The sequence below is a fragment of the Panulirus ornatus genome, chromosome 51 (assembly GCF_036320965.1).
Source record: "Panulirus ornatus isolate Po-2019 chromosome 51, ASM3632096v1, whole genome shotgun sequence".
In the NCBI taxonomy this organism is placed as follows: domain Eukaryota; kingdom Metazoa; phylum Arthropoda; class Malacostraca; order Decapoda; family Palinuridae; genus Panulirus; species Panulirus ornatus.
This window is the reverse complement of record NC_092274.1, coordinates 2,165,298-2,191,903: the sequence shown is the minus strand read 5'-3', so window position 1 is coordinate 2,191,903 and position 26,606 is coordinate 2,165,298. Positions and strand designations below refer to the sequence as shown.

Below are 26,606 nucleotides of genomic sequence, written 5' to 3'. Positions count from 1 at the left end.
AACAACTTTCAAATCTTCCAAACATCATGAAATCCAACATCAAACTAATACTTCTTCTTACATTTCACCTGATTTTCTAAGAACAATCAAAACACATACCAAAATACATACCATCTTATTATCCAATTCATCTATCATATTATTGTCTTATTAATTCAATTTTACCATTATTTTAAACTCCTTCCATTCGTCAAATGAATAATAATAATATTTTCCTACGAGTCGTACGTACGACGATGCCATTTTATCGTTCGGTACGTGAACGAAACTTAACATTTCTAAATATGGCTAATAATGCTTACATAAACCCGTTACCTCAAACTTAACAAGAGTACTACAACTTGCGTGACAAAATTAAAAATCAGTACAAAATATTTTATCAAAAACAATTCACACATCATCTAATGTAACAAAGCACCCACACAAAAAATATAAAACACACATCTTAAACTCCCTAACAATATATCAACAACCCTTACCAAGTTTCAAATCTTCTGAACAACATCAAATCCAACACCAAACTAATATACTTCTTGTTTCAGCACAAAACTTCATAATGACCCTCTGCCATGTGCTCGTTTCTGAAATGATTATATACTTTTACTATTACCATACTTTCAATCATGGGGTAATTAATACAATTATCATAATTACATTTGACCTGACTTCCTTAAAAATATTAATATGAGTAGCAACTTATTATCCAATTGACCTATCCAATTATTAAATTTTAACATTTCATTCTTCTCATGTTCAATTCCTCAAACAAGAAGGAATCATTTCATACAACAATACCATTTCATTATTCAATACATGAAAATAATTCATTTTTAAATCTTGCTAATAATCTTTCGGTACGGCCATTACTTCAAACTAAACGAGTATATTGCCACTTAATCGACGACGTTAAAACTCGATACCAAATATATCATTACAAACAATTCGGCCATCATCTAATGTAACAAAGCACCCACAAAAATATACCAAACATCATAAACTCCCTACAACTAAAAACATATCAACAACCCTTACCAAATTTAAACTCTTATAAGCAATGTGAAATCCAACACCGAGCAAATACTTCGTCGTCTTCTTTCGGCGGCAAACTTCATTGTAATGCCTCTCAGCCATGTCCTCATTTCTGAAATGATTATATACCTTTTAGTACCACTATACTTTCAATCATGAAGTAATCAATTATATTGGAGCTAGCTAATTTCATTACAACAATTAATGAGTACCATCTTATTCTCCAATCATATTATGATTATTTGAATTTTAACATTTCATTGTTCTCACATTCAATTCATCAAACAAGTAAGAAACATTAAAAATGACTCATACAACAAATCAATTTCATTATTCAATAAATTAACATCTCTGAATCTTGCTAATCTTTATATCTAGCAAATACCTCGCAAACTTGCCAAACACCATAAACTCCCAACAAATACAAAAATATCAACAACCCTTACTTACCAATTTTCAAGTCTTCTGAACAACATCAAATCCAACACCAAACTAATACTTCTTCTTTCAGCAACAAACTTCATAATGCCCCTCATGCAGATGCTCATTTCTGAAATGTTTATATACTTTTAGTACTACAATACTTTCAATCATAGGGTAATTACCACAAACTTATTATAATTACATTTCGGCTAATTTCGTAAGAACAATTAATATGGGTAGCTTCTCGTTATCAATTTGACCTATCTTATAATCTTTATGTGTAGCCGTTACCTCCAACTTGACGAGTATATTACCACTTACTCCACGACATTAAAGATCAATGCCATATATATCATTACAAACAATTCAGCCATCATCCAACTTAACAAACCACCCACAAAAAAATTTACAACAAACATCATGAACTCCCTACAAATAAAAATATATCAACAAACCTTACCAAATTCCAAATCTCCTCAACATGAAATCCAACACCAAACTAATACTTCTTCTTACAGCAAACTTCATAATACCCTCACCCATGTGGTCATTTCTCAAATGATTATATACTTTTAGAATTACTATACTTTCAATCATAGGGATAATGAAGAACTTATTATAATTACATCCCATCTGAGAACAATTAATATCACTGCCATCTTACCATCCAACTGACCTGACCTATCATATTATTCATCAATACCATTTTATCAATCTCACATTCACTTCATCAAATGATAATTAATAATTGCAACTGATTCCTACAACAATGCCATTTCATTATTCAATACATGAAATCAACTTAAGAAATCAAGATAATAATAATCTCACTTCTTCATCCCACCACTCACTACCCTTTCTAATCTCCCCACCTCCAACAATTCTGATGCCACAAGCATCTTCGCCATTTAATATAACCATAACTATTTTACACTTAACATTACCAATGCTACACATAACTTTCTCTAATAACACCATTTCAATGCACTCATTGTAATTAACACACACACATTCTTTAAACATACCATACCACATCCATACAAAATAATTCACAGACAATATTACTTTTAAATGTTGAAAATTAGTAAATTTTACTTATCACACAGACCACTATTACACCATTCACACCCCTTCATTCCATTAACATTACCAAATACATTTAACTACTTTCAAAGTCATTAACATAACATTCAACAACAGCAAAAAAACACATTTTTACATAACCTCCGTAATGCCTACCTACCTCCCTCAGTTAATCTATATCCTCCTCCAATATACAAGTCACACCTTTCACTCACTAATATCAATAAAAACATAAATGTATCAAAATGACAACAAAAAACAATTCCTACTACACTCAATCATATCTGAACTCTTAGCACACTCCAATGATTTTATACGACTAATACATACACGTTTATCTCACTTCTGTCCAGTCCGCACTTTTCGACTTTAATGTTAACTTACCTAAAGTTTTAATGCCTCACCTTCATTCATCTTACCTATTACAAACCAAATTTTTACCTACAACCATCTTTAGTATCACCACCACTCATATCTTTCACAACAATTAACACACTTCCATACACCTTCTCCATCTGTTAATACATTCTAAACACACGCCACACTAACTCTGGAAAACACCGATCTCTTACTCCACATCTACTCGTCGTTGAGAAAAAAATCTTAAGCTCCACACTATCTCCTTAAAGATCCACTTCCAGCACTTCATACATTTTTGATATTCTCCATTCAGTCACTCAGTAAACTTGATATTACAAATGTAATACACCTACTATAAAATTAATATAGCATTTGGACATTTATACATTACATTACTTTCAAAACCAATATATCACCATACCTCCCTAACACTCGAAATATCTATCAAAACTTAAATACTCTAATGACACCATCAACTCAGTAATATAAGCATTATACAAATGTCATCAACAAAGCAACTTTCACCCTAATAGATTTCAACTAAGATTTCAAGAACATTCCTCAAATAATAATGTTTTAATACATACACTTGGATTTCCTATATATACACTTTAATTACCTTACATCCATTATTCATTCTTCAACTAGGCTCTTCCCTCAAGCCAGGTTTATATATATCCACTTCAATTACATTTTTCACTATCTTCACACTCAAAATCCCATTTCCCAAGATGTACACCCCCATCACTACCATATAATAACCTTATACTATTCACAATAAATTACAGTTAATACTTCTTACGCAACTTTTACAGCAATACGATACCGTGGTACACTTCAAATACATTTACCCGTCAAAATATTATTAATTACACAAACATTTCTGGTCAATAATATATTTTACACACACTACTTTCCTAGTAGATATTTCAAGCTATTCATTACAGTATAAAGAGCCAATGTAATACATGAACATTCAAGGTCTACCTTACAATTAAAATTGAATTCAACATGCCACACAAAAACCCTTTCCATTCGAGATAAATGACAAATAGAAATATTACAGATTACTATAATATACCAAGGAAGCACATCCTTTCACCTTCACCATAATAAATAGGTACACATGCTACAAACTCTATCAAAAAAATATAACAAAATTATAACTAAGCATCTCCACATTCCTATGACGGATATTCAACCTTGAGAAATTCACCTTAGAAATAACTCGACTCCAACTTCGCAACACGCTAAAGATCAGGCAAAACGTAGACCGACCCCCACAACACACCGACTCGCCCTCTCAACAAATACACACAACGCCACCATCACCCTTCTGGTCCATACCTTATTTAACAACATTTAACAAAAACAACAAATAAATTAAATACATACAGAGAACCATATCCTCCCGTTAACAAACTGAAAAAATACACGAGCTCCCTTCATCCATACCCAAACACCCCATCAACTTTACCCTCTGCCCTACGCACTAATACAACCATAACCTCTTAAATAACGAAAAAATTTCACTCAATAACGCCTTACACTCATTATACCGCTATTTCTTACCTAAAATTTGTGTAGTCAATAGCCGAAAAACACATTTTCATGTCGACGTCACAACAATTACCGTCCTCCATCTTGGTCCACGCTCCCAGGACTCGGAAACTTCGCCTCCCACCCTCAACCTGTGACGCAATCAAAGAAAATGAGAAACACTTCACAGAAAACGATTTTTTCAGGTCATACTCATTCAACGGTCACACTTTATATATATATATATATATATATATATATATATATATATATATATATATATATATATATATATATATATATATATATACAGACATAGGGGAGAAACAATACTACCCATGTATTACCTGCGTCTTGTAGAAGACGACTAAAAGGTCAAACATCAAGGGGCTCCAAATCCTACCCTCCCTTTTATTTTCAGTTTCTTTAACACAAGAAAGAACAAACATGGTACAAAAATTAAACAAAAATCCTTCTAAGCATCAGTCCTCTCTTCTAGACGCTACCTCGCTGACCCGGGAAATGCTACTACGTACGAAACAAATATTTTATACCCTCAGTGGAGAAGCTAATAAGTCTCATCATAATCTTGTACAGTCAAAAGTGACTACTTAAACACGTGTACAACAATAATAAATATACAAAATTCGGGTGAAAGAAAAGGAGTGGTCATAGTAATTAAACTTGCAAAAAACAGACTTGCGTCACAATGGACCAGGATAAATTCAGTGAAGATGGGCAAAACGTCAAACCATATGACTTAAGGGGGAGGGAGCGACCGTGAGAAAAATGAGATGTATTTACGGGAACCATTCATGATTTGTGCAAGAGATGCATATGGCATGAAAAGCAATGGGGGGATGGCCACATTACAAGGAAGGGGCAGTCAGTTAAGTCATGAGGAAGTGAAAGAGAAACAAGAAAGAGAGAGAGAGCGCTCTTTAGACGATACTTGTAAGGAAGGAGTGCAAATGACTGGTAGGTGTATAAAAGAAAGCACTAGCAGGTTAAGAGAAAGAGGCAAGACTTGAAAAAGAAGCTAAATGACAGTTGGGGAGCCACAGGGCATCAGGATCATTACAAATATTTTTGGGAAGGACATAAATAAAGTGCGTAAGATACAACACAACACATGGGGACATCGGTCAAGGCATAAGGGAAACTGAAAACAGATAGTGACGTAATGAGGAGCACATGGAATAAGTATTTTGAAGGTTTGTTGAATGTATTTCATGATACAGTGAGAGGTGCAGTGTCTTCTGCTGTGCCAAGTGAGAGGGGTCAGACAGAATGGAATTCATTACATTAAAATCACAAAAGGAATACAATTCATACTATTTTATCTACAAGACACAACAGTTCATAAAGTCTCAATGCGATTGCAAACTTTATGAACCATTTTTATTGCACACTACACATCAAGAGAATTCTCGAAACATATCGACTCAAGTGCCATTCCAAAGACGAAAATTAGATGAACAGCTGGGATGACTGCCTCTGAACTCATAAATAACACTCTCATAAATGACATGAACAACCACACAAGTGCTTCTAATTAGGTCATATGTATGCTTATAAACACGTAGGCACCTCTCTCTCTCTCTTGTTCTCTCTCTCTCCCTTCCTACCTATCTCTTGAAAGCTTCGACAACCACAAGACCCCGACCCACGAGACAATCCCACCAACTGCGAATGTTAATCTACCAATGATCAATGTTAATCTATCGCCCCCACGTTCATTTACCGTGAGAGTGCACTCTGCCTCCAGTGTACAAAACAAAGCCTCTTGCATTAACAAGCGTCCTTATATCATGCACAATGGATCTCCCTGGGTCATGCCATACTCCTCTTCCCACACTCCACAAGTGAAGAACGACCAGTTTTTTTTTTACATCATATTGCCATCAATTTTTATCTACTGAACCCATCACATACCGTTAATTCCCCTGCCATGCATGAGCAAACACCTCAACAATCTCAGCACTAACCCGTTCATACAAGTGAAAACCTTTTGCCACTGACCCGTTCATACAGGTGAAAAGTCTTACCACTGACCCGTTCTTGACCACCTGTGATCAACAGGAACCCACAATACTGATTCACTGACCCATTCAATAGTCATTCACTGACCCGTTCACCTCCCGTTTTCAGCCCACCTGTGGTCAACAGGAAGACTCATACCAAGACCCGTTGTTCACCTCCCGTTTTTTAGCCCACCTGTGCTCAACAGGAGGACTTATACCATGGCCCGTTCACCTTCCGTTTTTAGCCCACCTCTGGTCAACAGGAAGACTCATACCATGACCCGTTCAACTCCCGTTTTTAGCCCACCTGTAGTCAACAGTAGAACTCATACCTTGACCCGTTCACCTCCTGTTTTTAACCCACATGTGGTCAACAGGAGGACTCGTACCATGACCCGTTCACCTCCCGTTTTTTTCCCAACTCTGTTCAACAGGAACCCCTCGTAACATGACCCGTTCACCTCCACCTGTTTGGCACGTGAATGACCCCCCCGAAAAAAAAAAAAAAAATAAGCACCACCATTCATGAGATACCAGGAGAAACAAGCAAGTAGGCAAGCAAGCGAGCGAGCGAGAGAGAGAGAGAGAGAGAGAGAGAGAGAGAGAGAGAGAGAGAGAGAGAGAGAGAGAGAGAGAGAGAGAGAGAGAGAGAGAGAGAGAGAGAGAGAGGAAGGGCGGGAGGTCGAGCAACAAGAGGGAGGAAAACCCTGTGTCAGTAGAGCCACAGACGCGCCACGCCTCGCACCATGTTGGCCACGGCGCCCACAGCGAGTCCTGCTCCAGCTGCTGCCCGACTCACCTTGCAACTCCTGCTCCTAGCCACACCTCCGGCCCTCACCAATGGTTCGTTCCAGTCGTATCACGGCACCTGAGTTCCCCCCTCCCGTAACATGGACGAAACCGCCATGTCACCCACAAGGCTTTCACACACGTGTCTGCAACCCAACACCAGCCACCCAGCCACCCACCCAGCCATACTAGACCATCTGTGTACATAGATACAGCATCGACGTGTGCTATGTGTTTTCTGTGTCTGCGTCTGTGTCTCGAGTCCCAGCTAAAGCCATTCCTGGAATAGAGTGACGGTGAGAAACACGGAGGGCCACACAACCAGGGTGATTATTTCGAATCACGTTTTCTAAACCAGGTTATAAACCCATTCTTCAAAAACGAGAACAAATAAAGCAGAAATTTAAAAAGGATTGCATTGAAGACAAAGGGCCAGCTCAAACAAGAAATTTTTGGCATTTTTTTCTTTTTATAATCTATCAGTCAAACCTATAGTGCCAGAAATTTTACCATGATATCCTATCCAAAAAACAGCATTATAAATACTAGTCATTCATAAAATAAGAAAAATATTCGTAAATACGACTAACCGAAGCGTAAACAATTCACACTTCACCTCCACAAACTCCCCTTTATATGCGTTCATTTTTTCCCCCCAAACAATATCTGATCCCTTCCACACATATTGTCAATATTCCCACACACACACATACATATATGGAGCTCCCTTACAGTCATATACTATGTTTAATATCTTATACAGAGTTAATGCCCTCACGCGACCCCATCTGTCGCCTTCCGGTACACATGGTGGAAAAGGCAATTTTGTTTATTGTGGTGCTACCGGATTCACCCCCCCCCCCTTTCCTCGAGGTTACAACAGTGTATGAAAACTGATGTTTTGCCCAGGCCTCTATCACTCGAAGGAAGCTACAGGCCCCTCAAAGAAATCCCACTCCAAACCAGTCTTCATTGCCCACCAACTAAGTGTAGCGTTGGCTGTCTTGTCCAGCAAGAACCTTTCCAAACCTCATGGCTACCACCACCACGACTCTTTCATACTAATTACTCACTAAAATAATGATGGGTAGTTAATTACATTCCTACATGACCTCTACGCTCATTGACGTTATCACACCCACTTAATTACATGTCTATTTGACCCCTGTGGTTACTGCCTTCAATCACAGACAGTTCACCACAGCCCCCTCTGACCCCTAAGGTCACTGGCTAATTAAAGAGACTAATTTACAATCATAGTTAATTACAACAGCAAACCAAGCCTTCTCATATCCCATGTACAATTAAACGCTTTAGCGCAATTAACACTACAGCAAACTTCTTCAACCAAGCGTTTGTCGCTTGTCAAACACACCCAAACCATGAAATACAATGAGTGGAGTCAAACCCTTGACATTACGAGACCAATTACGTCCGCCAATCACCCACAAAAACCGCTTTCCGTTAAACACGGAATGCGCACGCACGCGCGCGACACCTGCTCTTTAACGAATTCGATAAAACATTATCGACACTGCATTATTCAAAGCGTAGTATTGAAAATACGAACGTGTCATGAGTCGCTACCATCATGATTGCATTTGCCAACAGTATCTCACCAAATATTTATATCTGTCTTCGAAGACTACCGAGCCAATAAATATCTCAAGTGTATTTTACACAAGAGGGAACAAAAATCAGAAGCACTTTGCGAGATGGTAAGCCACTTTAAGACAAAATATGAGATAAGAAGGCCGTTCATAAACTGAAAATAGCAAGGTATTAGGTTGGTAGAAACAGCAAATACACCAGCATTCATGATATGCAGGGTCTTAACATCGTTCACGACACTCACTTTAACACTCCTTTAAGTCAATGGGGTAGTGCTTCCTCGGGGCCAGCTGATGTCTACAACGTACTGACACTAAGAGTGTAAGATGAACACCTGCGTTGCATGCTGGCCAGGTGCCGCGACCAGGATTCGAACCCGTGCGAGCCCTACCCACAGTGGACCCGCGCGCGCTTGTGTGTGTGTGTGTGTGTGTGTGTGTGATGACTTTACCAAATAACTCCGTCCACACACGGTTCATATGCGTATTCGCACAGCCATTACGTCCATTACAACTTACGGATGTAAGAACTACCTGTTTCTTGTACTAAATTGCACTCTGGCGTCACGCAAGCACATTATCTCTTCCCTCTTCCAACCTAAAGGTACGCATGCATGTACTTATGCTTAAATGATACTACGTTCTTGCCAACCTCACGTGTAACGAAGTACTTACGCTTCTTTGGACATGATGTTCCCAACAAGCTCTCGTGTACATCGGTTCAACAGCATGCTACATATAGCCACCGGAGGTGTACATTGCTTGCATTACCCAACCTTACTTGCACACCTTATATACCAACCAGCCCGTAGAGGGAGGATGAACATGTGGGAAGAATGCGGACAGACTCCTACGCCCAAGATTCGAACCTATGAGCTTACAATGAAAAGCAGATAACCGATGGGGAACCCCATCATATGAGGCTCAAGGTACTGCTAGAAATTAGAAAGAGATGGAGCCCCCATATATTTCCCATTCCTGGAATTAAAAAAAATGACATATTCCAACATCACTAATCCCTTCTTTCGATAAACAAGCGACTGCCGCATGACGCATTCATGAATTATCAAGACTGACCATCTTACTGAATACAGGACTTCATATGCTGACCTGAAACCACCTATGACCATCGCCATCACTTCGAAGGGCCACATGGCTTGACTCACACCGCCCGGGAAACACAGTGTCTTGCCTGTAAACACTGGAGGAGAGCGAGGCCCTAACAACCTCCAGGTCTTCCAAAACCCTCTGCTCGCATCTGTGACTCGTCCCGTCCTTTAGGAGGCGACAAGGTCTCGCGTGCGGAGTGGATGGCACACCAAGAACTCCCGACACTGAAACAATGATGACTGCATAGGAAATTAAACGAGATAAACAAAGGCTTCGAGTTTAATGCCACCCGTTATTTTGACGCCCCTGAGCTTTGAGCTCCATTGACAATTGGCACGTCCACTGTAATTAATGGCGACATCCGTGAGACAATAAGAACACAGTATGTTATACTTTTCTTCCTCTGTTCTCCAGCACATTCTATCCCCGCTCATACGGTCCACACACACACTACACAGTACCTTGAATAACAACATGGGTGTGGTGGTGTAAAGGGGGGAGGGAATTTCAAGGAAAGTGGATTACAAGTGCGGGTGTAACGAACTGAAGTGTCCGCACCCTACAATCATGATACCAAACTCCACATCAATCATTCCCTCTAATGTCATTCTTAACTTTACCCCTCAAGACGAATGGAGAATAACATTTGCAATTCAACTGCAGAGCAACGCATTCGTCACCAAATGAATAGTGTATCACAAGATTTCAACGGCCATAAAGCCTCGAGCACATCCCATGCCTGAAAAATGACGTTCCTCCATGCCTAAATATTGTATCACTTCTATGGACTGCATAATGCAAGCGTCTCGTACATTTCTGGCACAACACCACTGACCATTCCAGGTTACGCCCTCGACGGAGAACATGTAAGGACTAGAGGATTATTCCCAGGTTTCTTCACCTTAAAATCAAAGGGAAAGATGAACAGATGGGGAGGACTGTGGAACCGTCTACCGTGGCCACGATTCGAACCACAACAAAAAATCCGACCCCGCCCAGGCACCTAAATGCGTCAGGCTCAACTAACACTGACGCTGAGTGAAGTCCACTCGTTGTTTTGGCCCTTAGAAAAGGCCTAAATCCCCCCCAAAAAAAGGCCATGGGGGTACGGACAGGGGGGTAGGGCTTTATTAAGGCCATACAACGTCATGTTACATCCACAATAAAGAAACAATAACAAGCATTTCACACCATCCAGTCACCGATACATTTTTCCAAGCATGTCACACTTCATTCGCCTCTCTCTCTCTCTCTCTCTCTCTCTCTCTCTCTCTCTCTCTCTCTCTCTCTCTCTCTCTCTCTCTCAATCACCGGACCTCATAAACCTGTCCAATGCCCTTCCAAGGGGTGAAACACATTCATAATCCTCCACGCCAATGCCAGTACCACCACCACCAAAGGGCCTCTCTACCCTCTCGGTTCCACCTTCACCCGTTGGCAGACGAGGCTTCTCCCAACCCCAGGCACCAACTCATACACGCTACGCTGAGTGTACAACCCCAAGGCGTACCTCTGTCCACTAGAATTGCCCCGACGCAGTACGCAAGTTCATCTGGGATTTATAATTTAATTAATTTGATAGAAAAGAGAAATACCTTCTATGTCACCTTAAGGATTCATTCTTTACTAGATAGCGTAGACGACGCGGGTAACTGGGGGGGGGGCCCTAAATCAAGGCCACGTCACTCAACATCTACTACACTTTAGTGTATATACACCATCGCCCCAGCAAGGTATCCATTTTATAAAACTAAACCCCCCTAATTGTGGATGAACAGCTGGGTTGACTGTGCACCGACTTCCGCAACCAGGATTCGAACCTATACGCTCTACCCTGAGCGAGCCCGTGAATGCCTCAAGGTTAGGAACCTTACACCAAGGACGGAGGCACGAAACAAATCAGTTGCGCCCTTCTTAAAGGTCACAAGGATGACTTTCCTATGACAGAGATTATAAAAAATTCTTTCAAGTCAAACAACATTCGACCAAATACTTTAACCATGACTCTTTCCTTCGCTGTACCTTCACCGCTTCTTCTGGACTTTTAAATAAACATAAAAAAAGTGACACTTCTCTAATGATTGAGGGCAATGCATTCCATGTGCTTTCAAGCCCACGAGAGAGAGAGAGAGAGATAATGACAACGAGAGCACCTCGGGGCAATCGTCCAGGTCACGAAGTTGTCACTGACGCATTCATCAACCACACGCACACGAAGAATAGCCATTGCCAAACAATGTGCTGACGCAAACGTGGCGTCAATTATTCTTTCACAGCCGCCACTCCCAAATGAAAACATAATCATCAGTCACCTCATACTGTATGAAAGCCATTCCATGATATACAGCGAGATGAATTCTGTACGAGTATGCACCAAAAGTACTTAACTTAACATTGGCGTGTCTGCAAAGACACACAGCCGAGTCCTGTCCACCAGGCAACGCTTGATGGCCAACCATTTCCCTCGTTACCCAACAGAAATTTCGACTCAGGACGCAAGGGGAGAAAAACTATACCACACTCAATGGGTTAACTCATTACGTGTGCCTCCTGCTGGACTAGATTCGTCAGTAAATCCAGCGCCCACAAAACATCCACTTCCGAGAAAAGTGGAATCGCTTCACTATTCAGCTATGGAAGATTTAGTAGCACTCGCCACAAGGTAATACAGCAGCCGGGTCCACTGCATGAAACATGACAGCCACCGCAAAAACATTCAGCGACTCCCCAACGCGCTCTTTTTTTTTTTTTTTTTTTTTTTTTATTTTCCCGTCTGGGGTTAACCCGGCCGGCCGCCCACCCTGAACACGACGCCTAAACACAGAAGGTCTGGGTGTACAAGGGTGAGACTACATAGGGCACTGGGGAGGGGAGAATGGCACATTTTCTGGGGATCACAGCTACCACGTGCGAGCGAGGTGCGTGGCATGCAGCCCATGAGAATATGGGTAATGAGAGGTGAGGATTATACAGTTCTTAGTGATGAACTGACCAGGAGATGGCGTAGGTATTTTGAGGGACTGCTCAATAATATCTTTGATGACTGACAGATGTATGCCATTTACATCTGGGACAGAGATTTACGGAAACTGGTTAGGTGAAAAGAGAAGAGGTGGTGAAAGCCTTACGTAAGACAAAGTATGGTGACATGGCTTCACTGGATGGGGATGCATTTGATATATATATATATATATATATATATATATATATATATATATATATATATATATATATATTCTCCGTCCACTTATAATCCAATGCAAGAGCTAACTAAATCTTAGCCTTGATTTTCGAAATCTACTAATGTTTTGTTTGACTTCTTATCATATCCTCCACTTGCCACGCCACTAACTTTTTATACCACCAATTCTACCCTTCCTAATAAAATCCTGTCCGTTTCATAGGAATGTGGCGTGTGACACGACATTCACTGATTATATATGTGTAGTGCAGAGCACCTTGCACACAATATAATAGGATTTATATAGGACAGACTCGTGGGGAATGTCTGCCACAACAATTAATCAAGCATAAAGCCAAGAAACCAATACCTCTGTTTTATACACTTGATAACAATGATGACCACCATACTACCTTGACCAACGTACGTCCTTTGAGCGGGGCTGTATGACCACCTAACACCTGAACATGAAAGATCGCGTTCACACCCCCACACGTCGTAAAGTCGTGCCGACGGGTCGTACCGTCCACGTTCCGTAAGCCTTGTATCGTCGTGCTCAAGGGTCATAATACTATGCTCCTTGACTAATGTGTATATTGTGTCACTTGTCCCACTGCCTTCCACGGAAAACACAAACCTACCTTGACTTTCATCAACAGACAGAGACACACACAACCCACTACGCAGCCTATAACAACACCGTGGATCACACAAACTGAACATAATTCTACACTCAGCACCCTGCAACAGCGTTCTCGATCACCATAATTCACGTGAGTGAGGCACAGATCACTGATATTACGTCGGCGGGGAGGAGTCAACACAGCAATGAAAAAATATATTTGGAACTTATGCTTTTTTATGAAAGACCCCAGTGAACAATGGCTCATGTAAACACCCTGCCTAATGGGCGCTGAGCCCTTACCTCACCCCCCGACCCACCTCATCCACCCAGGAAGACCCCTACATCATAACCTGGCCCCCCTTGACGAACCTAACCTAATCAACCAAAGCTTAAGTTAGAAATGGCCTGTTAGTTACTGAAACCCGTGTTATTTTCAGTCATTTCCGAGAGATATTACAACTTCTGTAAGGAACTGGCCACTACAATTGCTTGCACCAAGTAATATAAATGGTATTTTTACATACGCTTTGCAAAATCACGCCTTCATCAATACGAATAACATGCTGTCCTATCGGGCATGTATGCGGCAGTATGATGATGGAAACGCTACCATGTCCTATTTTGAACACCGTTATGAATAACGTGATCACAAGTGCTTTCCCGTGTGAACGTGACCTACACTAATTCTCCGTGACGTCTACTACTGGCTCAATCAATTCTGTACACTCCGGCATGAGGGAGGAGGAGTAGGACCAGCAGTATTAACCACACGTGTCCTACACCTACAGGTGAGGATGGAGGTGTAGCAGGTCTAACCACAGGTGTTCTACACCTGCAGGTAAGGAAGGAGGTGTAGGTGTAACAGCAGGTCTAACCACAGCTTTTATACACCTGCAGGTGAGGAAGGAGATGCAGGTGTAGCAGCAGCACTAACCACAGGTGTTCTACAGGTGAGGAAGGAAGTGTAACAGCAGGTCTAACCACAGGTGTTCTACACCTGCAGGTGAGGAGGTGCAGGTGTTCTCACTACAGCCCGACATCTGGGAGTCACCGAGGGACGACGTGTACATCAGGTTCAACATGAGCAACCAGCAGGTGGCCACCAGCCTGACCCAGTTCACCATCTGCTCCAGAGTCTACCTCACAGCCCTGACCACACTCCAGGTCCTCTTCTCGTACGCCACGGCAGAGACCTTCTCCAACGCCCTCATGATGTGTAAGACCCCTTGGCTTCTTCTCTTTGCCCTTATCTAGGTTAGTTCAACTCCAAAATGGCATTCGCTCCAGCTCATCTTTCCATTCTAGGTACCCGATACTGCATCATCTGCATACAGAAGCTAATTCATCCCCTCACGAAACTTCCCATATCCGAATTCAGATAGCTATTTCCCCTGTTTCATGCACCACTGATTTAGATACCAAGGTAAAGCAGTTCTGGTGTTTTTGATCATATCATGACGACCAGTGTCACTGTTTCAACGTTGTTCCGGCAGACATCATCGACGGGGCGCACTTCTTCAGGTACAACAACAAGCCTCAGCCGCCCATTGAGAGTCTGGAGGTGGAGACGGTGCTCCGTCAGTGGCGCCACTACTGCCACGTGCTGTCCGGGGACACGTACACGGTGTACGTGGACGGCCAAGCCCTGGCCAGCGGGCCCATCCAGGTGGACGACCGCCGCCTCCCGCTCAACGGTACCTTCGTCGTCGGCCAGGAGCAAGACGGCCTCTCCAGGAAGATGGACAGTCAGCAGATCATGAAGGGGATACGTCGCCCAGATCAACATGTGGAGCCGCGGCCTCTCCGCCAGGGACATCCTCGACCTCGCTACCTGCAGGAGGAACATGGTCGGGGACGTCTTCTCCAGCGACGTCAACGAGGTCGAACTCATCAACGTGCGGCAAAAGCACGAGACCTCTGGCGAGTCTTTGCGCCACACGAGAGAACTTCCTCATCTTCCCAGAGAAGCGGATTTTCACAGAATCCAGAAAAATCTGCCAACTGATCGGCTCGGATCTCTTCGCCCCCTTGACTCGCCAAGGGAACCAACGCCTCAACGACACTACGGTCAGTCAGAGCATCTGCGGCGGTTTGAGGAATGTGTGGATCGGCGCCACGGACGAGGAGGAAGAAGGCACCTGGAGAAGGATCACGGACGGCCGCATCCTCACGAACATCCCCTTCGCGTCGGGTCAACCCGACAACACCACGTCGGAGAACTGCATGTTGACGGTGGGTGGGGAGGGCGTGTGGGCCGACTTCAAGTGCTACGAGAAGATCGCCGCGTGCGCCGCCTGCCAGGAGCGCCAGGAGACGCCGCTCTACATCCGAGGCACCTGCCACGAGATGAAGACCAAGACCATGTTCGAGATGCTCGGCTACTCCTCCCACAAGCCCTACTTCCACGGTTTCCACGGCCACATGATAACATACAGCGAGAAGGACGAACAATGGATCATGAGCGACACGGTCGCGAACTCGACCCTGGCGCGTCTGACGCTCGCGTCCAGTAATCTTTACCCCATCGGGAGACACAAATGGTCTCTGGCAGCGCCGCTCTGTGACCATCCAGTGGGCAGCCAACTCGAACTGAGCCTCTCCATCTGTAAGGACGGGCAGTACATGTGTGACGACGGCCAATGCATCGAAGTAGCGGCTCGATGCGACGCCAAGGACGACTGCGCAGACGAGACCGACGAAGACCATTGCTCCATCCTCAAGATCCCGGCTGGGTACCGGAGCTTCAAGCCCCCTAAGAACACAGAGCAACCATCACTCGCCCTCCAGCCCGACACCACCTTCAGATTCCTGCGTTTCCTCAAGATCGAAGACGTCCAGAGGGCAATCGACCTCGAGTTCATCGTGACCATGAGCTGGGTCGATTCGCGCCTCAAGTACCTCAATCTCCGATCGGACATACACTCCAACAAGCTGTCGGCGGAGGAGAGGACGAACATCTGGAGGCCCCAGCTGGATTTCACCAACGTCAAGGACGGAGAGCTCAAACTCCTGAAGGATGACATCTTCGTCCAGAGGGTCGGCGAACCGCTTCCCGTAGACTTCAATGCAGTCAACATGGGTAAGTCGGGACTACATTGTTTCCTAAACCACAAGGCTTACTGGGGATGGAATGATGGTGTGTGTGTGTGTGTGTGTGTGTGTGTGTGTGTGTGAGGAGAGAGCGGGACTCCGATTATGCAGGATGGTAAAAAAGGCGTGCATGGGATAAAGAGAGCCGAAACGATGTGGTATACGTGGGGCGACGTGCTCTCAAGGGACTGAACCAGGACATGTCAATCGGCAGGGATAAACCACACAAAGGTCTGTGAACACGGGGCTGTGGTTCCGCTGCACAGCTTGAGAACGCACGTGGGCAAATGCCGCCTCTCTCCATCTGTTCCTGCTGCTACCTCGCTAACGCGGGAAATGACGAACACGTGAAAACAAAATCACAGAATAATGACGAAAGAATCAACAGATACGTAGCCAAGGACAGGCAAATGGTGACAGAAGACTGGGTAATGTGTGCTGACATCTTGGCTCGAACATCACTGTCAAATATCATCGTGTCAGACAAATAATGCTAGCGAGAGATGACAATTAACCACGAGTTTCTAACCCCCAGACAAAATGTACAAAGGTGGAGCGGCGAGGATCACGCAAATACAACATTACAGCGGCAGCTTCGTCTGCAGCTTCGACGTCTTCTACTACCCCTTCGACATGCAGCGGTGCAGCGTCCTGCTCCAGCTCTCCTCCCTGAGCAAGCAACTGGTCCGCTTCACAGACAACAGGTCCACAGCTGAGTACGGCCAGGACAGAAACCTGCCCATGTATCTTATAGGAGACTTCTACGCCCAAGACAGAAGCAACACCAACAGAGAGAGTCTTCTGGAGGTTCGTCTCTTTATATATATATATAACATGGGGATAGGAGAGATAGAATACCGCCCACGTATTCCGTGCGTGTCGTGCAAGGCGACACGAAGAGGTTGGGGAGCGGGTGGCTGGGAATCCTCCCTTCCTGTATTACATTCCAAAATCAGGAACAGAGCAAGGACCTAAGCGAGGAATTTTCCCTAAAAGGCTTTCGTCATCTGTTCCTGACGATCCCTCGCTTACGCGGGAAACGGCGAGTTTGTACAACGTATATGTATACATTCATCATTATGAATGTGGTATGCGTTCGCTTAGCTGGGGCTGCCCGTGAAGTGGTCACGGGGGGGCGCCAAGGTCAAGCGTACAAGTTCGGCTTGCGGCCGTCGGCCCACATTCAACCCAGCTATTCATCATTACCCTAAGGGATAACTTGATAAAAACGGACCCACGTATACCGTCGTAATCAAGCGTCGTACCGTCGTGCTCAACTGTCGTACCGTCGTGCTCAAGGCCCAGGGACTGTCGTGCTTAAGGGGTCACACATGATCACTGAGCTACCCCAAACATCGTGCATTACTCAAGCAAACAACACGTAATCCATTTCCTTAATGTACATTTGACAGTACAGGTCAAAACGTTTCATTCTAAACGTTACAGACGCCCTGGGCCAAATATTACGTCTTACTTAGATCCTGAATAGTATAATTCTACAAACATCATTATCCAAAAATACCCACTAGTATATCAAACAAGAGTTTCAACTACAAATTCACCAACTGGACAAATAATATAGTCGCGGGTCGCCACATAATAGAAAACGAGCGATATTCACTCAAACTAACGGTGTGAAATTTCAATAACTAATTCCCTTAGGTACACACATAATGACGTCACTCATGTAATAATATAAGTACTGTTCAACTCTAAAACTTTTTTGGGGGAGGTTCACTGCGACTGCAGATATAAGTGCATTTCAAAAACATTCAGAGATCGAAACTATGAATGCAAAACAGTATTGCCAAAAAAATAAAAGGAACCAATTCTTTATTCTCATTTTGAACGAAAATAAGAGAGCGTTTTATACAAAACAAAACTTGTCTCATTAAATAATGTCCAAAATAAGAGGAGATTTAACATTAATATCTTTGATACCCGGCCATACTGACTACGGACATCAATACGTCCTATATCCAACCACTTAAGTTCAAACGCTGAAGCGAAACAACTTACACTTCTTTCTGAAACTTACTGACTAAATGAGACGTTTCGCTCTGCTGCTTCCACAGTGGGACTCCCAAAGAACGTTACATCTAGCCCATACTAATATTAATGCATCAAATACTTCCCCGTCAGGATATAATCGCCCCTGAATCATTCTCTCAGGCCCCCCAAAACAAGTCACGCGACAATCTGTCTACACCCCAATTACGTAACCGTGATCTATACATTTTGAAAGACTCTCATTTCTCCCGGTAATGTTTGCAAATTGTCTACATCAACTCGTTCCAGGCTGCGATATATCATATGCCAGAAATGACTCGCAACTAAGCTCCTTCTCAGCACAAAACGCTATCTAATCAATAATTACACAAAGCTTGAAAAAACCTAACTTCAGAACGAACTATAATATTTGGGTAAATATTAAGCCGTTCCATTCAACCATGTACCAAGAGAAGACTTTTTCCAATGTTCAATCAACATACCTTAATCTTTCTCTTCAGCTATTTGCATAAACAATGTGACCTCTATCGACTATACGTCAATCACCATATACCTTATATAAATTATACATCTTTTCTTTTTCTTTTAAACTATTAGCCATTTCCCGCATTAGCGAGGTAGCGTTAAGAACAGAGGACTGGGCCTTTTTTGGAATATCCTCACCCGGCCCCCTCTGTTCCTTCTTTTGGAAAATTAAAAAAAAAAAACGAGAGGGGAGGATTTCCAGCCCCCCGCTCCCTCCCCTTTTAGTCGCCTTCTACGACACGCAGGGAATACGTGGGAAGTATTCTTAATCCCATATCCCCAGGGATAAAATTATACATCATATGTACACTATATCCATCGCTAGTACCTGAGTCACTACTTAAATAACTTCTATATATGCCATACACGAAACTAACATAACTTTAATTCCATACACGTTCTATATGCACAACAGACCTTACTACTTATATAACTTAAATTCCATAGACGTAAGTTTCATTTCAGTCACACCCTGGTTGCTCAGCCAGCCAACCACTTAACCTATGACCTTGTACTACCTTCAGGTTGGCTACACCTTGACCCGTCGCTACACCTTCATAGTGCTGTCTGTGTTCATGCCGTCCACCATGCTGCTCACCATAGGATACGCCACGCTATACGTTAAAATCCAGCTTTTGCAGGTTCGTATCCATCATGCAAGTTGAACTACACACACACACACAAACGCGCGCGCGCGCGCGCTTTCCTTAAGGGGCTATAGAGACAATATTGGAAGATGTCCAAAATATTTCGAATGGTTATTATAACCACCTAACCATTTTCTAATCTACGTACGTAAGTTTAAATACACATTAATCCATGTTCTTCTTTCCTTGTAATATAACAAATCATCCCGTCCAATACAAGTACAGTAATCCACTTAAGAACACACAACGGTAATAAATTATGTATTTTGCTTAACCATCCATATAGAAAACGTGAATACCAATATATCTTCCCACTCGAACCATAATTTTGACCACAATGCACGGACACTCGGACGCACACGGCACCATAACTCAAAGCTTCAACACAGGCATTACAAAACAACTGGATTGCCTCATAGATTCTGATCAGAAGTCGACATTTACGGAAGGAGGAGGAGGAGGAATTCCTGAGCAACTCCGCCTCTTCCTGCGCACTGCCGAAAGTAAACAAGTCGCGTAAATAGCCCACCCCCAAGTCGTGTACATGACCTACCCTAAGGCGCGTAAATGACCCATCCTATGTCGCATAAATAACCCATCCCGTGCTGCATAACCACCATATTGGGGTTTAAAAATAAGACTACGTCTTAAACCCGTTGTTAAATACAACAATAAACTCCCGCTGGACAACGAGCCTACACCGTCTGGCCCCGAAGCATGTGTCTGGCAGCTTCCTCCACAAATTTCTATGTGGAGACTAAGCACACGAGGATGAACCGTTTGGACACCACATATTCCTCTCCTCACACAGAGAAGCGACAGCACACTATACCTCCTTTCCTCCTCCATCTTTCGGACTAACAAACACTCAAGGAACTCATCCCTATCCCACTTGGCCTTGACTAGGCACGTTTCTACCCCCTGCTAACCTGGCCGTCGCACGTACCTACCCACAATCTAAACCATCTCCTTCCAAACAGGTGCGCCTGGTGGTGAGCCTCACCACGCTGCTGGTGCTGTACACGTTCTTCAACCAGACGTCCTCCTCCCTGCCCAAGACGGCCTACGTCAAGATGATCGACGTGTGGTTCTTCTTCTGCACCATCCTGCTCTTCGCCATCATCGTCGTCCACGTCATGGTCGAGCACCTCGAATCGGAGGCCGTCACACGCGTCGGACCCAAGCACATCAAGTCCCCCTCCCACACGCGACTGACGGCCGAGGGCCTCCTGCGTCTCTTCCGTCTCCTGGTCGTCCCTTTGGCCGTCCTGGTCTTCGCAGCTGTCTACTGGACGACCCTCCTGCGGCAGTAGAAGGCCCAGGGCCTCCTGCCCCCTCGCACCTCTCTACTGAACAATTCATACTACGAAAAAAATGGGTCCTATTTGGAAAAACGGCTCGTATTAGGAGAAACAGGTCGGACCAGATATGAGTGACACCTGTTTTGAACTTAGATGCTGTGGCGTCCACTACAGAAATCAAGGCATTTACTATAACAGCCTTCCTTCCGTCTGCTTCTGCCGCTATCTCACTCACGCGGGAGACTACGGACAATTGACGTGTGCCACGGGATAAAACATTTCACGCAGCTTCCCCTACTTGGTTTGTGGAGGGCAGCCACTCGAGGATGGGCCGTTGTGGGACTGCCTCCCTGCCTTCGAGAGGCAGGTCCACGACGGCTACGCTGAGTGCAACTACGGTACTACCCCTAGGGACGATGGCATGACCTACGACCACGCTCAGGTAAAAGGTCACAACATAGGGCAACAAAAGAAAAAAAAAATGGATTCATAAACTAATGGCTAAAACACACACACAAAACCCACTAATAATACAACAACTGTAGGAAATATTACACTGTATATATATGTATATGTTTATATGTATTGGAGTGTACGTATATATGTGTGGAAGGGTTTTTCTTCGTCTGTTTCCCGGCGCTACGTCGCTCACGCGGGAAAAGGCGATCAATTATAATAAATACTTAAATATAAACATCCCATCTATGATAATGATTACAAATAATATCAATAATAATTAGAAAACAGACTATTTCTACCCATATATATCTATCAAACAAATTCATAAATTCACTTATTCATCACATTCGCTAACGAAACCTATCAAAAACGAATAAAATTCGATTAATTATATCGACACTTATGTCTCTGGATTCCAGTGGTCCCTCCACCCTCCTCAATGCACCTGCTGCCTGCTTCAGTCCTCTAATTACCTTACTGTTTACAGAATTATGAAAGGCTTCTCACATTCCACACGAACCACTGTAGCCCATTACTGTCTACAGTGTTCTACACCAAGCAGCCCTTCGCTGTCTCTAAGGCTAAATAAACCATTCTACGCACCATACTTCTGTACGCCAAGACACAAATACTCAAAACGAGATGGCTTGCTATGGCTTATGTATTTCTTTTCCATACATACTCTGCATTTCCCGCGTTCGCGAGGTAGTGTCAAGAACACAGGACTGAGCCCCAGATGGAAAACCCTCGCTTGGCCCATTTCTCTGTTCCTACTTTTGTGCTGTCTATGACTTATAGATACAACATTCTAAGGTTACGTCTTGTCTGTAACCTCGAACGCTCATATTACCCATTGTTTCGAAACTGCCTCGTTAACTTCCTGAAATGCGATGCTCAAAAATCATCCCGCTGTCAATTTTCGCTCCCACGTCCTTTTCATTCTCATCATTCTATTGGTATATTGATTAACCATCACGCATCTTACATTTACCAATGTCCATTGTTTATCACTTCTCTTTACAAAATTTTCAAAAGCAAATTCTCACACCAGTGCTTCATACAATGAAGTCTATCTTATAAAAGGTTGTAGTTACTCCCTAGGAAATCCTGTGCTTTATGATGGTAACAAACACCACTATGTATTGCCCACTTTGACCTCATATTCTCCCTAATATGCAAAACCCAAAATCGTATGTAACGTCGAATATGGACACAAAACACCCAATCATATTCCCACATACTTCTGTCATCACCAAGAATTATATTTACCTACAGCTAGATAAAACAAATAACTACACCAAAAGGAGCCATTTTTCAAAAGTTAATCTTCCTGTAGAACTAAATCAAGACATCTTCCAGCGACTGTGTGTCCATACTTTACATTACACGATAGGTGGAGTGGATACGCATCCACCATGAAACATCACTTACAACATTGTTGACACAGTTGGTGAAGTAAGTCCAGGTAGGCGCCGTTGGATTGCCAACGGGTAAATTTCTCCGTCAAGTCTGCATTAAACTCATCTTGTCCATCACGCTGACATTCCTCCTGGTACTCGTCCAATGATTGACCCGTGTCTTTGTCCTCCTCTTCCATTACGCCTGTGGGAGGCCAAACCCACCAATCACTAATGGTTTACGGTTATTATCAACATTTCGGACATCCAGCGAATTAAAGATTCAGTTTGGTCGATATTGTTTTTTAACTTCTTTTAATGTCCTTGGAACGATACTGATACTCATTTCTATCGCATGGATGTTCGAAACTGTAATCTCACTAGGCTAAGACATAACATTATTCAAAGTACTATAACGTGATGCAATATCGCTATTCGCGATATTACATTTTTGGAATTCATCACAAAACCCTGGAACAATATTAGATTATCTATAATCCCAGACAATCAAAAGTTATTAACAATTATCTTTATTACAGAAACCACTCGTGGAATCTTTTAATTTCATTTTCATGGATTCAATCCATTTGTAAGAAATACTATGATTAGGTCCAGTTAAGAACAGCTGTCAAATGGGTGGCTACATAACCTATTTTGACTGATGTACAACCTGTAAAAGGAAGTATTTTTTCAAAGTTAATCTAACAATTCGTCAAAGGGGTTAAATCTCCTTTACTGATTCATAAATATAAATTACTATATCAACGTTCATTCCCAGAACAGGCGACTCTTTCTATTTATGAAGGATTTTTGACAACAATTACCGTTTCTGAACATCCACTTGGAAACTTGGAGGAAGGGAGAACAGTATTGATCTGCGTTAGAAATGAAATATATTTCAGCAACCAATATTAACCATGCCAAAACATATTCTAACAGACCTAATCTAAAACTGGCTACATGTCCAAAATTGTAACGACGATATATCTATACATTTATTTTTTTTTTTTTTTTTTTTTTTTGGGGGGGGGGGCAAAGCAGATACCTTAGTGACCTGACATACAGGGAGATGTGAGGTGGTGAGAACCGACTCCTTGACCACTGATCAGGTAACAATCTATCCCCCTCTGGGGATGGAGGACCTTAGGCTAGGGATGGTCTGTTAAAGTGGGTGGGGTAAGGAGGACATCTGCCGACATCGCAATAATTTTCTCCGTCTACCCCTGTGTGTGTGTGTGTGTGTGTGTGACCTAAGGCTGGTTAAAGTGGGGGGTTGAGGGGGATTCCACGGAAAGTGACAGGTGTTGGGAGATTGAGTGGTGTTACCTGGCGTCTAAGCTGGTTCAGCTCTGCTTTGTTCTCCCCTTAACGACTGACTACACAGGGCGTGGCCGCAAAATTTGTTGTATGACTGCTTTTCCTCAATCCACTGCAGGTCACAGCTGTTCTACATAGCAGGCACACAGGGAGGTGCTCCACGAGTCAAACGACCTTGACATATCGTGCATTCACGACCTCACTGCGTCAAGCCTGGAGGTGCGGAGGGGTGGTTGAAAATTACCTCAATAACCGCACTAATTACTCACGTTTGAATTACATTCCAATGCTAAAAACTTTAGCCTGTATGAAATATATATATAATTGTTCGGATTAGCCTGTATGAAATAAATATATGATTGTTCGGAATAAATTCATATGAATTACATTATTAGCCGCGTAATTCATTACTTTTCAATGGTGTCACACGAGCACGTGGCTCACTCTGCCTGCTATCATCTTTTGCTAGACGTTCTTCACACACCTTGCGAGTCGCCAAGTCGCCCATATCTTTAGTCTTAAATCAGCTTTTGACAACTTTATAAAATAGCCTGCTATTCTGGTTATATATATCCATTAAAATTTATTCCTTGCTCTAAAAAGGCATGCGTTGGGGTAGGTTTGCAACCTAACCTAAATTAATGTAACCGACAGTAGGGCAGGTCCGTGACCCAGGGAATTCAGGTTAATTTCTTACTGTAACATAGCTGTTAAATTAGTTCTTTGGTGTATCATTAATCTCTCGGATATCGAAATTCTTAGCTTACGTTTATTGGCTTATGCTACGTTTCATACGCTAGGTTAAGACATACGCAATTTAATTAGGTTACCTTGGGTCATGAATGTCAGTTTGGCATATTTGGTTACATTATATTAAGGTTATCTAGTTAGGTTAGGCTTGTCAGGTTAGATTAGGTTAGGCTTGTTACATTACTTTTAAGATACGTTCGTAAAGCTTGTAAAGTTGACTTGGGCTTTGTTAGAACAGCTTTGTTTAACTCAGCTTGGCTTCTTAATTCACGTTGTTAGGCTGGTGTACATGTAAGCTTTGGTTTGTGTAAATGACGTTTGCTAGACTTATATAATTAACTTTAAATTGCTTTTCATGTCTTTGGAACGCTTCGTTTAAACCATGTATTATCATTCCCCCCAACCAAAACCCTCAGTTCCCTGCGGACGTTCAGAATTTCCTAAGGACTGTGAAAGACTTGCCTTCAGTATATATTCCATAGCTAAATGACAATACCCGCTAACAACTACATATGGGCCTCAGGTTCAACGTATTTTCATAACTCCCAACAACAAGTCATTTTCCTCTTTCACCCCTACTTAACCAGTCGACATCTTTCAACCACGATGGACCATTATATACAATGTTATGCCCCATGTGTAAGAATCTTAAAAACTATTATTATATAAATTGTTCAACTTACTTTAAATGGCCTTATATGCTTCCTTGTATTTCAATATGGCGGCAAGAAGATACGTCGCAACACCTTGTGCCAGCATAACTTCTATCAAAAGTACATTTTCTCAGCACAAAAGTCACGTAAATCAAGTGTTAATATGTTCATCTTCATTATATCACAATATCAACACCAACACTTCACTAATGACAGTATTATGAACGCTCAAAATGACCATTTCACGTAGGAGACAGACTTGGTGAAGATCAGTCATTTAATGAACTAAAACGATTGGGATACAAACCCCTTTAATAATAATATCTCGAGAAAAGCTTCCGATAATTCCATTAGAATTAAATAATTTATTTTCGCTATTGAATCTCTATCTTTTACCAGATCCGATGTTCTTCTTTCCCTGAAAATGCGATTGTTCAGAGACTTGTCGCGTCTATACTTTACGATGCTGCAAGCGTAGATATATTATTTCACCATGATAACCTCAAAGTAAAGCCATTTCAATAAAATTATAATCCGCAAATACTCGTAGCATCGATTTCAATGGTATACAAAACTCACGAACACTTTTAATTATGGACCATTAGTAAAGTTTTTCCAGTATTATAGACTATCTATCCAACCCAGTAATCTTAAAAATTAATATATTGGAAGATACTACCGGAA

At 42.5% G+C, this 26,606-nt stretch overlaps 1 protein-coding gene and 1 long non-coding RNA gene across 2 annotated transcripts; one reads left to right on the top strand and one right to left on the bottom strand.

Moving 5' to 3' along the window:
- Positions 1–361: 361 nt before the first annotated feature.
- Positions 362–26,195, bottom strand: LOC139764822 (uncharacterized). Its single transcript, XR_011716476.1, has 5 exons — positions 25,953–26,195; positions 23,237–23,407; positions 1,480–1,579; positions 1,033–1,141; positions 362–581 (listed from the first exon to the last, which is right to left on the bottom strand). It is a non-coding gene; the product is annotated as an uncharacterized lncRNA (long non-coding RNA).
- Positions 14,660–21,358, top strand: LOC139764742 (glutamate-gated chloride channel subunit beta-like). The gene is made up of 5 exons (XM_071691607.1): positions 14,660–14,989; positions 15,267–16,852; positions 17,399–17,670; positions 19,923–20,039; positions 21,026–21,358. The coding sequence occupies exons 2-5, from the start codon at positions 15,997–15,999 to the stop codon at positions 21,356–21,358; spliced, it is 1,578 nt and encodes a 525-aa protein (XP_071547708.1). The 5' UTR covers positions 14,660–14,989; positions 15,267–15,996.
- Positions 26,196–26,606: the final 411 nt, after the last annotated feature.